At 36.5% G+C, this 13,060-nt stretch overlaps 1 protein-coding gene across 1 annotated transcript in view; it reads right to left on the bottom strand.

The window, feature by feature from the left end:
* The window catches only part of LOC104273357 (tetratricopeptide repeat protein 27-like), a gene marked incomplete at its 3' end in the record, with an annotated part of 30,056 nt that extends 17,127 nt beyond the window's left edge, over nucleotides 1–12,929 (bottom strand). The window contains exons 1-3 of the mRNA XM_009868677.1: nucleotides 12,860–12,929; nucleotides 11,018–11,195; nucleotides 5,193–5,322 (exon numbers count right to left, since the gene is read on the bottom strand). Coding sequence (XP_009866979.1) covers nucleotides 5,193–5,322; nucleotides 11,018–11,195; nucleotides 12,860–12,929 — 378 coding nt within the window. The remainder of the gene's footprint in view (nucleotides 1–5,192; nucleotides 5,323–11,017; nucleotides 11,196–12,859) is intronic.
* Nucleotides 12,930–13,060: the final 131 nt, after the last annotated feature.

A 13,060-nucleotide genomic window follows, 5' to 3' on the forward strand; every position in this document is an offset into this window, starting at 1 on the left:
TAACATTACAAGGAAAGCAATGAGGGAGGGAGAAGGGAGAGATGATGACATGTCAAAGCCTTGACAATAAGCCAGCAAGTCTCAGAGCCAAAGAACTGCCATCCTCTATTTTAACAAAGCCATGTTCTTTTCCATGAAGCAAATCCCATACAGGAAAAGCTAACATCCTTTTCTTTTAGCTGAGAAAGCCTAAACCAACATTCTTTCTTCTAGCTTCTGCTCTAAGACCGTGCTATCAGTAAAGAATTCCAACAACAGAATTTACTGCCCTAAGGTAGTAATAATGTAAGAGAGCAGCTAGATATAAGAGGTAGACATTTAAGCTTCTTCAGTTTCAAGGGCCAAAAAGTTAGGAATCAAGTCTGCAAAAATCCCTAAAACACTAGCTAAAAGTAAAAAGAAATCTGAGCTAGTCTTCTTGTGTTTAAACACTAAAATATTCAAAGTATCAATTCTATCTTGTACAGCTCAAAAATCTCACGTCTCAAAATGGCCACAATCAAAAGACTTCCTAACATGATGCACCTGACCCAGCAAAGTTGGGTTAGATTGCCGAGTCTTTCAATTCTCCACCAGACTTGCCATCAAAATATGTAATTATTTTATTCAGAAATAGTTTTCTTAAAGCACAGAAACATATACTAGGTAATTACTTCATGAACATATGTTCAGAAATCTCTGAGGTAACCAGCCAGTTTGTTGGATGTGGAAGTGGGTCCACCTGAGCCTCTCTGGACTAAATGAAGCTCAATTCACTTTGAAACACACTGGTTAGTTATTCAATTTTCAAACAGTAACTTAACAGCTACTGTTAAGTATTACTACAGTCCTAAATCTACTGCAAGCTGGACAGTACTCTTAGCTATTTCAGTTTTTCACAGTATTTCAGAAGTATTTCCCAGCACAACTGTCACCACCAGAGTAATGATGCTAATAATCAGTTAAAAATGCTTCTGCTATTCATGTTCAACAGTTCTGAGAACTAGGAGTAGGAGAACTTTGGGGGCTTCATGTTCTCTTCTTGTTAATGCTAGTGACTAGAGGCATTTGGTGTGCTTTTACTTCTGTATCAGTAACTACTCTGAACTGGGCTTTCTACGATTTCATCAAAGATTTAGGAATCCTTCCCTTAAATCTTAAAAAGGTTAAGTGTAGACATATATAGAGGCAGAAAACTAGACTAAAGGCTTTGGAAGACCTGATTTAAAAAGGCAAGCAGGGAGGAAACAAACTATCAAATAAGGAACCTGTCCGTATGTGGCTACTCAGCCTTATATACCGTGCTTCTCGCGTTTTAAACCATACAAAGACTACTGCACAACAATTTGTCATTTGGCAAAGCTAAGGTGAAATATCTTCCAGAATAACAGAGGATATCCTGAGGTTACCAGCCAAAGATTTGGCCCTCTGGAATAGAATTCGCTCTTTACTCTAGACTTCAGGGGGTGGAAAATTTGGGTTTGTTTGTAACTGCTTCTTTCTTCAACTTCCTGCAAAGGAGATGACAGTTGAGGTTGTCTCCCGGTTCATGATCCAAACCAGCAACAGGCAGTAACTCATGCAGAGCTGAGTTGCACACTGAACACAACAAAGACGAGGTAATGTAAGCAAGTCTTTCCTGAGCACTAAATACAGAAGCCCCTAGTCGTGAATGCTCTTCTTCATATCCCCTATGAGGGTGACTTTGTTCCATTTTTAAGAGAGTATTTTTCAAGAGGCTGTACAATCTCCGTTCTTTTCTACATTCATAGGAAAGGAACGTCGGGCAAGAGTGTAGGCTACCTGAGGAGGTAGTCTCTCTGCTTACAAGACTGCCTCCGCATTTAGCCTTTATCACCCATCCCTACATTCCCCACAAGAGGGAGAAATTCACAAAATCTTCAAAGCCTGTATCTTGCTGCTCACTGGCATTCAAACAGCACATCAGTCAGCCTAAAATTCAACTCCTCCTTTCTGGCTACTTTATGCTAATGGAAGCCAAACACCTGGGTCTGGAGAAAGGAATTCCCAAAAGACTGAGTTAACAAGGTTAACGAATCATGGTGGATTTGACACAGTAGTACTACATAGTACATTTGTGTTTCTTCATATGAATTATGAACATGGCTATCAATATCAAGAAGTATGGTAGTATTGCAGCCTCTTCCAGAAAAAGGATGAAACAGTGCACAAAAGAAGCAGTATAACGAAAAAGAACTAACCAAATGCATTCCCAGAGTTCATTATTTGAAAACAACCTGGAAGCTACAAACTGGCCAGCAGGCATTGTTGATACATGTATTTGGAGGATTCTGACCAGTTATTTACATGTATTATCAATTAATACATTGGGTCCTCTCAAACCAGGACAGGGATCTTCTTCCATATGTAGCTTCTCACTGTTACCAAACATATCCTACTTACAAATATATCAGATATAAAAAAAAAAAAAAATTAAGCTGCTTGTCCTCACAACATTCTTACAGTCACCTAAACTGAACAAATTTTATGTGTGAACTCAAAAGAGAAAAGCACAAGTCAGTTCTGCAGCACTTAATAAAACAATCCTAATACAGTATATGAATGTAACTATAATTTACAGAGAAGGCTGGAATCAGTTTAGGGGATGGGAAATAACGTACACATATTCATGAATATTATTTATGGAAGACATCCAAGAGGCCCCTACCAGCAACTCATCTAAAAGAGGCTATTTTATTTGTTCTTCACTGAAATTAACTGTAGTCTCATGCAGTCTTAATGCACTCATAAGAAATTAATGATGCATTCAGAAGCTATCTGGGAACAGAAATGAAGCTACACCACTGACTCAGAGGTGAAACTTTCGAAGGATAGAAATGGCACCAGCTACATAGCCCTGAAGTTAAGACTAATCCAATAAAGCGTTCTGAAAAATAAGAGTTTTGAAAATAGTCCTGAAATAAATGAGACATTGTAAGGCTGAAAGTTAGTGATATTACCTTAAGCAGGCTAAAAGAAACACAGAGACCTGATTTTTCAAGCTTGACATGGGAAGAGATAATTTTAGTCTGAAAACCTGAAAAATGGAAGGTCTATTTAAAAAGAGATTGTATGAGTCTTGATGACAGAATATGGAAGACTACAACAGATGGAAAAAGTTAGAATTATATTTTTAACACACTTTTTCTGAGTTTCAGGGTCTGCAAGAGAGGAAAGTTGGATTAATGGAAGCACAAAAATGTCAGCTTAGAGATGTTCATTTTTGCAGAGTATATATACGAGAATCCTTGGAAAGACAAGTATATAAATGTAATTCAAAACATATAAAAGCTTTTGAATTAAGACATTTAATAAGAGAACTGGATATTATACTTTAGCACATAAATATTTAGTGCTCTTGGAAAAAAAATCCAACACACTAATGTTTCAGAAGATAATAAAGATAACAGTAATATAAAGGTAAACTTCTGCCTGAATGCATAAATAGCTAAAACTTGCAGCAATATCAAAGCCTGATGTGGAATTCACTAGAAATCAAGCGTGCTCAAAACTGTTTTCCTTATTATCTCTTACCAATTTAGTTTCCAGAATACCACCTCTGCAGAAGAAAACATCTTTCAATGCGTTACATTCACAGTCACAGCTGTAACATAACAGCAACTGAACAGGAGACATACTCCTTATTCAACAGGCAATTAGTATCTCATTCTTCCGTTAAGACAAATAATAAATGGGACGGTTAATAGAAATTATGAACATTGTGTTTTACTGTTCTGTAATCTCTGCCAATGACAACAATTCTATGACTATCACCTTGGGCTGCAGCCTCGGTGTTAGACTGCAGCCTGCACATAACAAGAGTTCTTCAGAACTCAGATTTTAAGAATACTTTAATAATAAAATCTTAAAGAATACAAACAATTTAAGAAGAATAGAAGAAATTTGTATTTTTTTGTTACATATAAAGGCAGATCTAACTCCTTTTCCACTCAGAAACAGCATACTTAAAATTTTCTGCTAACTCATTTCACAGCCTTGAAGGCTCAGCACACTTGGTGTCCACTTTCATTTATTTAGTTATCAGAAAATATCTGAATTTTTAGCATCAAAAATCAAGCAAAAACCAAGCCTATATATTCACCAGGTTAGCTGTAAAAGATAAACCAAACTGATAAACATATAGTTTTAAAAAGGGGAGATACTGTATCCAAACCAGTTATTCAGAAATATAACCTTGCAAATGACCCTAGGGCAGGACTTTATCAATTATTGAACTTACAAAAACATGCCACAATAATACAACACAGATACAATGTTTTTATGTGAAACTTCTCATACACTCAAACTTCCCCTCATTCCACAGGTCATTTACATCTCCTAGGTCCATACCTTACTCACAGTAAAATCCCAAATTCAAATTTGTGTCTAGATTTATCACTAGCATAAACTAGTGGTATGTTTTTTCCCTGACACACTGCAGTAGTCAGTATTTGACCACAGCTTTAATTCCAAGAAAAAAAATTAATGCTCAAGAAACTGTGCTGAACCACAGGTGCAGAAAAGCCACAAGATGGAGTGTGGTGCTGCCAGGAGAAGCGATACCTGCATCTCACTAAAAGCAAGTTACAGTGTTAGTTAGCTATTCACATAAAAAGATGACAGAGTAAATAAAACTCACAGTCCTCAGTCTTATCTCCTACATTCCTCTCTTCTTCCAAAAGCTCTATCCGAGTTAACCTTTTTGTACTAATACTACTACAATTCACTTGACATCTTCCATGAGCCTAACAGGATACTGAGCATTCAAATCCTCTCTTAGTATCTGCCAGATATTCTACTTACAAGATATGAAGCTTCTACCTTACCCTAGAGGGAAAATTTCCAAGCAATTTATAAATCTCTTCCTTTGATCCCACTAAGAACACACCTCTAAGCAAATAAATAAAAAGTCTATCAACTGCAAATGCCCTTTAAGTAAGTGCTCCCATATAATAACCATACCTTTCCCATCCAGAACCAACATCTCCAGCAGGAAATAAACACAGTAACCACTTTTAGCACACTGCTTATAAACCTGAGAGAGCTGAACATGCAGCAAGCCAGCAGGATCAATGATCAAGGAAATCCACTCCAGCACTGCGCCTCACAGATGTGGCCCCTCCGACGCATCTATGTGTTATTTGCAAAAAGCAGTGATGATATAAGGATAGCTTATTAAAACCAAATTATACCTCGCAGAATTTCTGTAATAATGCAGGTGGTAAAAAGTCCTGAAGCTTTAGCTGAACAGGGGGCCCAGTCCAATTGCTTTGAACGAAGAGCTGCAAACTGCCCACGCCAAGTAGAAATACCAGCCTCTGCCTGCAATACAAACAAGAAAAGCAACATATTACTTCTTTAATTAAGGCTACAAGACCTGATTAATTCATGTATTAATTCAAAATCCTCAGCCTTTAAAAGAAATCACTCACGTTATGAAAATACAATGAACGCAGTATTCAACCATGCACATGGGGAACTAAAAGGCCTGGAAATATGTTTGTTTATAATGGTTGCAACTAATGACAAGCATTTTGGAAGCATAGATCATGTCTCAAAATTTAAGTCTGTATCTAACTGTCAGAGATCAGAAGGAGATTAGTATAGGACATAGATTATCTTATGGTTATCACACTGCTGTTGTTATATTTTCTTATGATACATCTAGTCATCAGCATTTTCAGAGAAAATGTATTTATTAGTACATGTTCCAAGACAGTATGTTTATTTTTGTTTCAACATAGCTGTTTATTTTCACTCCCTCTCACAATTAAATAAAACAACTAAATAAACATCAATAAAGTTCAAAGCTATTACCTTCAAGTTAGTTCAGATACTTTGGCAGCAAATGTTATCACATTCAATCATGCTTTTTAATTTAAATCACAATACTCTGTTTAAAGATGAAATTATGAGGCTTTGTTTCTTTCCTGAAACAAAGTAAGATAAAATTTTCTTTGTTTATAATACTAAGCTCACCTAACTTCATTATTATATTAATTCTTTACGACCTTACAGTAACAAATAGTGGTCTGCAAAAGGCAGGGTCCAATCCCTCAGAACTTAATGATCAATTTAAGAGGTGTAACTTTTAGGAGATTTACATACTTCTGGTTTGTTTTATGATTCCTTAATGACTTAGAATCTTTATTGTGTTATAATCAGTCATGTGTAAACAAGGGTCCTGCCACATATCTAAAAACACCTCCTGCCTACAAAAGTTATAATTATAATTGTGTTGTTTTGATTGTCTGTTAAGGAACATAAGTGAACCGGAAAAATCTAAGGGTTTTTTTTTTTTTCCTCTCCTATAAAACAGGGACTTAAAGATGCAAGAGTCCTCCAAATGGAAACAAAAGGATAAAGAGTTATACAACCCTAAAAAACCAAAGTCTAATGGAAGAGCCACACACAAACAAGCAACTAGTATGCAAGAATGTGAGAAAAGATGACGAACAGTGAGAAAGCTAGGGTGGGGAATGCTTTATTGGGGAAGGGGGAGGGAGTAAGAAAAGGAACAGAACTTCCAGGAAAGTTAAAGAATAAGGACTAGTATAAAGAGTTCTTGTCAAACAAGACAAGATAACACTTAGTAGCTGTCAATATCTAGCCAGTAACTATCTATCATTTGAATAAACATCCAAAATTACCATTAAACTTCCAAACAGCTCATGAACAAAAAGCACTAGCAACTACTGTGCACTAAATTACCATTACGACAACCACATAGATATACATTTTCTAACTACTCTCCCATAATAAATTATGCTTCAGTGCTTCTGAAATATAACATGACAGAATAATCCCTGCACTGTGATTTGACAGATGCATTTCACTCTTTCAAAGACTACTTTTCATTACTTTATCATTTACACTATTATTTCTACTAGTATTTTTTTATTTAGTTAAATTTAGTCTAGCTGGTAGACAAACTTGCTTGAAAACCTGACAGTCATATCCATGCAGAAGGCCTCTAGAACAACTGACAACCAATTTCATTACTTTGGCTGGGACACTGTCTTCCCACTGGCTGATTTGTCATCACCAAAGGATTTTTTTTCCCCTGTTTGCAGATCCATGACCAACTTCCAGTCTCCTTACCACTCATTCTGTATCAGAAAGTCAATTCCAAGCTACAACCTCTATAAACACTAGCCTCCCCTACCTACCCCTTTGCTCATAACGCCCAAGGAAAAAAAAAAAAAAATTCATTCTGTCTCCCCAACTACCATTCACACTCAGAATGCAGACCTGCAACTGCTCACCTCTCAAAGGCTGCCTCAAAACTGCTCTTCTGTGCTGCCTGAAAAGCAACAGAGGGACTGCTGCTAGTGTCCCACTCACTATGATGAACTACATAGTTTAATTTATTTCTTATATTTCTTTAGACACGTCTGTATCAATCCATCTTGTTCTTCCTATCTCTATGCGAATCGGGGTTTTGCTGCCTTGTTCTTTCTTTTTTTAAAACATTGTTTACATCAAGTCCAGTAGGACTGTGGTCCCTGACATAAAATCAGATGCTTATATACACTCCACTGTAATATTCATACTGCTATAACTAATCATGTTCAAATTCAAAACAAAGAACAGAGCATTTCCATTAAAAAAATTATGGATTTGCATATAATGCTAATTTACAAATTAAACGTAAGAGTGAGAAACTACTTAATAGCCAGGTTATGCCCAAGAGGTGATTATCTTACAGGATTTGGGAGTATTTCCTTTCTTTTTAGTGAAGCCAGAAATTAAATAAAGAGAAGTCAAAGCGAAATTAGACACTGAATAGGTTTTCTTTTTTAATATAATTCATATACATCACAGCAAGCTGCAGAAACAGCAAGAATTTGTGGTTTTTTCCCCAATATATATAGCACCCTAGTTAACCAACCATCAGATGTCCTAACAGAAATACCAGAAATAACATTTGGGTTAGGAAATCATAACAAGCTTTATTGTATGGATTTGTTCTGGAAAGTTTGGTGTTCATTTATAACATTAAAAAAGGTAAAAGTAATAAATACATGGTAAATAAAAACAAGAGTTAGCACTCATTTCTTCATTCCTTTAGGTTTTAGAATCGAACATAATAAGAGACCTCCAAGCTGGTTTGAATACAAGTTCTCAAAAAATATTTTTTGTTGTGTCCTGCATACTATTTTCTTCCAGTTTTTAAAATCAAACTGTATGTCAGACAATGAAAGTGCCTCCTTCATATGGAGCTTAGGAAAAATTGAAAAGGCATTCCTCCTCTCCATGGTCAACACATATCCTATCACTTCATCCTCTAAGCTACATTTTCTGTAGAGGGTTAACTGTTGACCACTGAAGTAGTAATAATAGCAGAAAAAAAGTGTAAAATAAAATAGGGTCTCTTTTAAAAAAAGTAATTTTATTGTAGCGAATGCTTTCAGGCTTCATTTTTAAGCCCTAAATGTTAGAAGTGCCACAGTCAAAAAATGTCTGTTGCAGAGGAAGGAAAGAAGTTAAAGAAAAGGTTGTAGCAAATTTTAAAAACCTGTTAAAGGTTTTCCTTACAGAACCACAGATTTGGAAGTGGAAAAATTTCTGGGCTATGTCCAAGAAAATTACAACCCAGATCTCAATTTTGAGCTGTTCTGCCCTCAAGCTGCAAAGTTTTAGCTTCAGAAGAACTCCTTAAGAGTTCTTTTAACACTATTATAAAATCTTACTTTGTACTGTATTAATATTGTGCTAAAAGAATAAGACTAACATTATCCAACTTTCTGTTTCCGACTGAATTCAACTCTCATTGAGTTTTTAATGTCCATAATTACAACTTGCAATTCAGTGAGGGAAAAAAAGCGCGCACATATTTGAACTTATCCCATCTACTAAAAGTCACAAGAAAAATTTCTGAGCTAGAACTTAAGAGTTTTGCTGCACTTCCTTTAAATCACTCAGCAGAAAAAGACGTTTTATCCATGTAATGGACAATCCATTAGGAAAAAAAAAAAAGACAAAAACATTTTCACCATTGGCAATGTAAAGTCAGAGTGCAAAAGTTGCATTAATTCCTTCCACAAGGCACTCACAGGGCCTGCAGGTAGGAAAAATAACTATGTAACACATTTTAGCATAGAAAGACATTGGAGGCAAACAACCATGGTAGAGATTTCAATGCTATAGGCAGTGCCTATCTAAAATGGGAAATCATCAGTCTTTCAGCAGAAGTTTTTCTAGCAAGATAAAGTCACAACTTCCTCCAGCAATAACAGAATTGTAAGTTTCTTATAGTTTTACTAATGGAGCTTGAAAAATTCACTTGACTGCTACAAACAAAAAATGTTTCTGGCAGACACTGATACATTTTGAAGACTACATGCTTTCACTTTGAATAAAACTCTAGGCTGTAGTTTCGAGCATAAAACCCCCTGTCTCCTTCTGAAAGGCTAAATATTGCAGATCCTTGTCTTCTGACAAGGGGGCTTCTAATGCTGCCTAAAGTTGCAGAGGAAACAAGAAAAGCCTCAAAGATCAAAAAGCTGGAGGATGAGCAGCTGAGGAACTAATTGCTTTGCTGCCTCCAGTAGGACAGCAGAAGTAGAGTCCGGCAAATGGTACACAGGCCAATAAAAGCTCACAGAGGGAACAGGAGAACACGACACATCACCATGACAGGATACGTATACAGTATTACTGAGTACACAACACAGATGATGTTTACGAAGCTGAATGGTTCACAAAGGCAGCAACACATTTCAGGCAGCAACACATTTCAAGCAGCAACGTGTATTTCAGGCAATGATTAAGATCAGGATTAGGTCTTTTTCAAACCCCGATTGATACGTCTTTCCTTGGCACATTATTCAGAATAAACTATTGCAAGATGACAGAATCAAGCAATATGGAAAAATCTCTCTAGACTGCATTACCATCTGGACTCCAGCTAATATTGAACTGCAAGAGCACGACAAAAAAAAAAAAAAACCAAAGAAAACCCCCACACACCTAGAGACAAAATGCATAGGAACAACCTCTGAACATTCCAATTCAGAGAACAGGAGTACACTGTATTGCATACCACACTAGAAGATCAGCTTTTGGCACACTATGGTCCCTAACAAATCTCAGCTCAGTATTTTAGAGGTGCCAACTCCTTGTTTCACGCCAATACTCTAGCAAAAACCATTGGGCTTATGTCTGTCATACCAAAACACAGGCATTTGTATTCAACCACATCTACTGGCAATACATTCCTTTACTTTCCACACCTTCCTTTACTTTCTTTTTACCTTTATCTTCTGCTCTTCTTTTGGCAAAACTATTTCCTACCCTAACCTTTTAAAATAAACACATGCATGTGTATATATATACACACACACAGACACATGTACATAGCTTTCTGCATCCACTATCCTTGGGGTGACAGATTTCAGTCTGTTCATTATTCACATAGCAAACTGTAAACACTAAAGTCAACTCATTAACAACAAGAATTAGCATATGCAGTACAATTAGAGGGAATCTATCAAAGAAAGTCTTGTAAAGAAAATAATTAGTCAATACGTAGCATCCATGAGTAACACCTTACCCACATGAATTGGGAAGAGAAGTAGAACCTTACTCCAAATAAAACTTAGAAATGCAGGCTTTACTCTGACAGCAACATTACACAGTACTTCAAGAAGTCACATAAATGTAACGCAGCATTTCAGAAAGAAAACTATTAATAAAGTGTTTGATGATACGTGGCAACAAGAATTTGTTTGTTGGCTTCTTTATACCAGCAGCTTCAAAGGTAATCCCTGTAAATAAAGCTAGTGTTTTCAACAAACCCTTATAGGGACAATACTATCCAGTGAAAGAAATAATGACAATGGAGATGCCCCTAGGGAGTGGCAGGGGAACAACCAGAGAAATCTGTCTTCTGTTTTTCTGTCAGAACAAAAATTTTGGAGGCCCTATATCAAATATTATAAAAGTTTAAAAAAATGTTGGTAAAAATCACACATGGCCTCTATTAATCTTCCACATAATAAATAATAGTTTCCACCTTTCCACGTTATCAGCCTCTGCAGAACAGTCCAGGTATGCTAGAACCTGTTTCTCCAAGTAACTGTCAATGTTCTCCTCCATCACAGAAGATGCACTGAAAACACTGTGGATCACTGAATTTGAAAATATCGCCTCGTATTTCCCATCAAGAATCAACTGCAATAATGATCCACTTTCTGGGGAAACAAAAGAAAAAAATAAAAAAGAATCAGTCGAAACATGTCTTACAAGACCTATTCAAACCAAAACATATACTACTCCCCTTTCACAGAACAAATCTTCATTTCCACTGCAGGAAAAGTGCAGTTACATTGAAACTAAAGAAGAGCAGTAGCAGGCATCACTTCATTCAAAAGAAACTTTACAGAACTTGTATTAACATTACAGTGAAATACAAACTACCAGATGAATGTAAAACAAAAGCTTGCACTGAAATTTCAAGGGAAACAAACAGGTACATTGCAGTTATTGAAGAACACTCCAGTTATCACAAGAGGGTTCTCTTACTCCAAAACATTTTATCGGCATTGCAGTAAAATCCTAGAGATAAGGCAATTAATTTCACAGACTAGAGAACCCTTTCAGGAAAAACACAAGTAAAAATGGTTCAATATTTACAGAGTTCAGTGAACAAATTCTCACTTAAAACTGCAGAAACCTATGCAATCTTTCCTTTAAATGCTTAGAATATTCACACTGAATGGGCAATATAATTTTAGTTTTTGAAATTATTTTCCCATGATATGTTTACTATTTCAATGAGAAGTTTACATATAGAGTCAGATTCTTAGAAGTAATTATTAAGGCGGATTTACATCCATGACTGTTTCCCCACTGAAGCCTTTTGAGACACACACAAGTCATGAAATGCTGTATGTTTAATTCCTAAGAAGCTTCAAACTCATTGAGTTCTTGACCCAGGCTACAAATTCATTCACAGAAGGTATCTCTTCCCTTCCTTCTTCAGATATGCTGCAGTGCATCAATCCAGCAGCTGTTAGAATAAATTCACCAAGTTGAAACACCTTCTCGAGTAATATCACTATCTGCCTACACTGCAGCTGTGGCTACAACACATGTGAATGTACTAGTTGGTTTTAAATTACCTGATGCAGATGCTGGTAACAGCACAGCTGAAATGCAAATGTCTGCCCAGAATAGGTGCCTTAATAGTAATCTGTGATTCCAGCTGGGGACTGCAGTTCCCACACACTCAGTCTTACTGTAGCTATGCTATTATTAGCACCCAAGTGAGTCAAATTAACACTAATATAGGTAGAGATCACACAAGCAGCAGCTGTGCAAGGAAGTGAACCAAATACCAACATCAAGCTCATCCAGCTAAACCAAGTATTCTAAATTCCAGACATACACGAAGACAAAGCATAGAACCAGCTTCAGTAGCAGCAAAGGATGACTCAGTAGGAATGAGATAGACATTTTAATCCCTCTGGTCAAGGCTACTGACCATAATTTACTTTTGTTCTTTACAGCAACGATCAACTGAATGACGTAAGAGATCATTTGTGCTAGATGATCTAAAAACACTTTAAGCTGTAGCTGCAAGGGCATAGGCAAAAGAATAGTAATGGTTCTGCAGTCCTGCTGACATTACACTCTCATGAGGAACAGAAATAATAAGAAACTTTATCCAGTTTATGCTGTGGGGGAGACCTTCTTTTAAAGTTCTTTTTCAAAATTCAGTAAGTAGTTGTGTAAGGATAAATGAGTCTTTCAGTACGCTACAACCTTTAAATATTTTAAACTGCACAGCACATGATCAGAACTGTATTTCTAGCCTGTCTGAAATACTGAACTGCCTTTTCATGACAAATATTACTTTCGAAAGCCTGCAGGAGAGCTGGGTCAGTAGCAACCTCATCAAGTCCCCTCAAGAGACTACTTGCCATTGTTCCTTCAAGCAACTGCCTAAAGAGCTAATAAAACACCGAGCGGGTAGCTCATGCCAGACTTTTGCACCTCGTGTTTTGTTACCAGAGCGAGTTTGATTCGCATCACCGCCAAATTCAAACAGTCTTTC

Source organism: Apaloderma vittatum, unplaced genomic scaffold (assembly GCF_000703405.1).
Source record: "Apaloderma vittatum isolate BGI_N311 unplaced genomic scaffold, ASM70340v1 scaffold940, whole genome shotgun sequence".
Taxonomy (NCBI): domain Eukaryota; kingdom Metazoa; phylum Chordata; class Aves; order Trogoniformes; family Trogonidae; genus Apaloderma; species Apaloderma vittatum.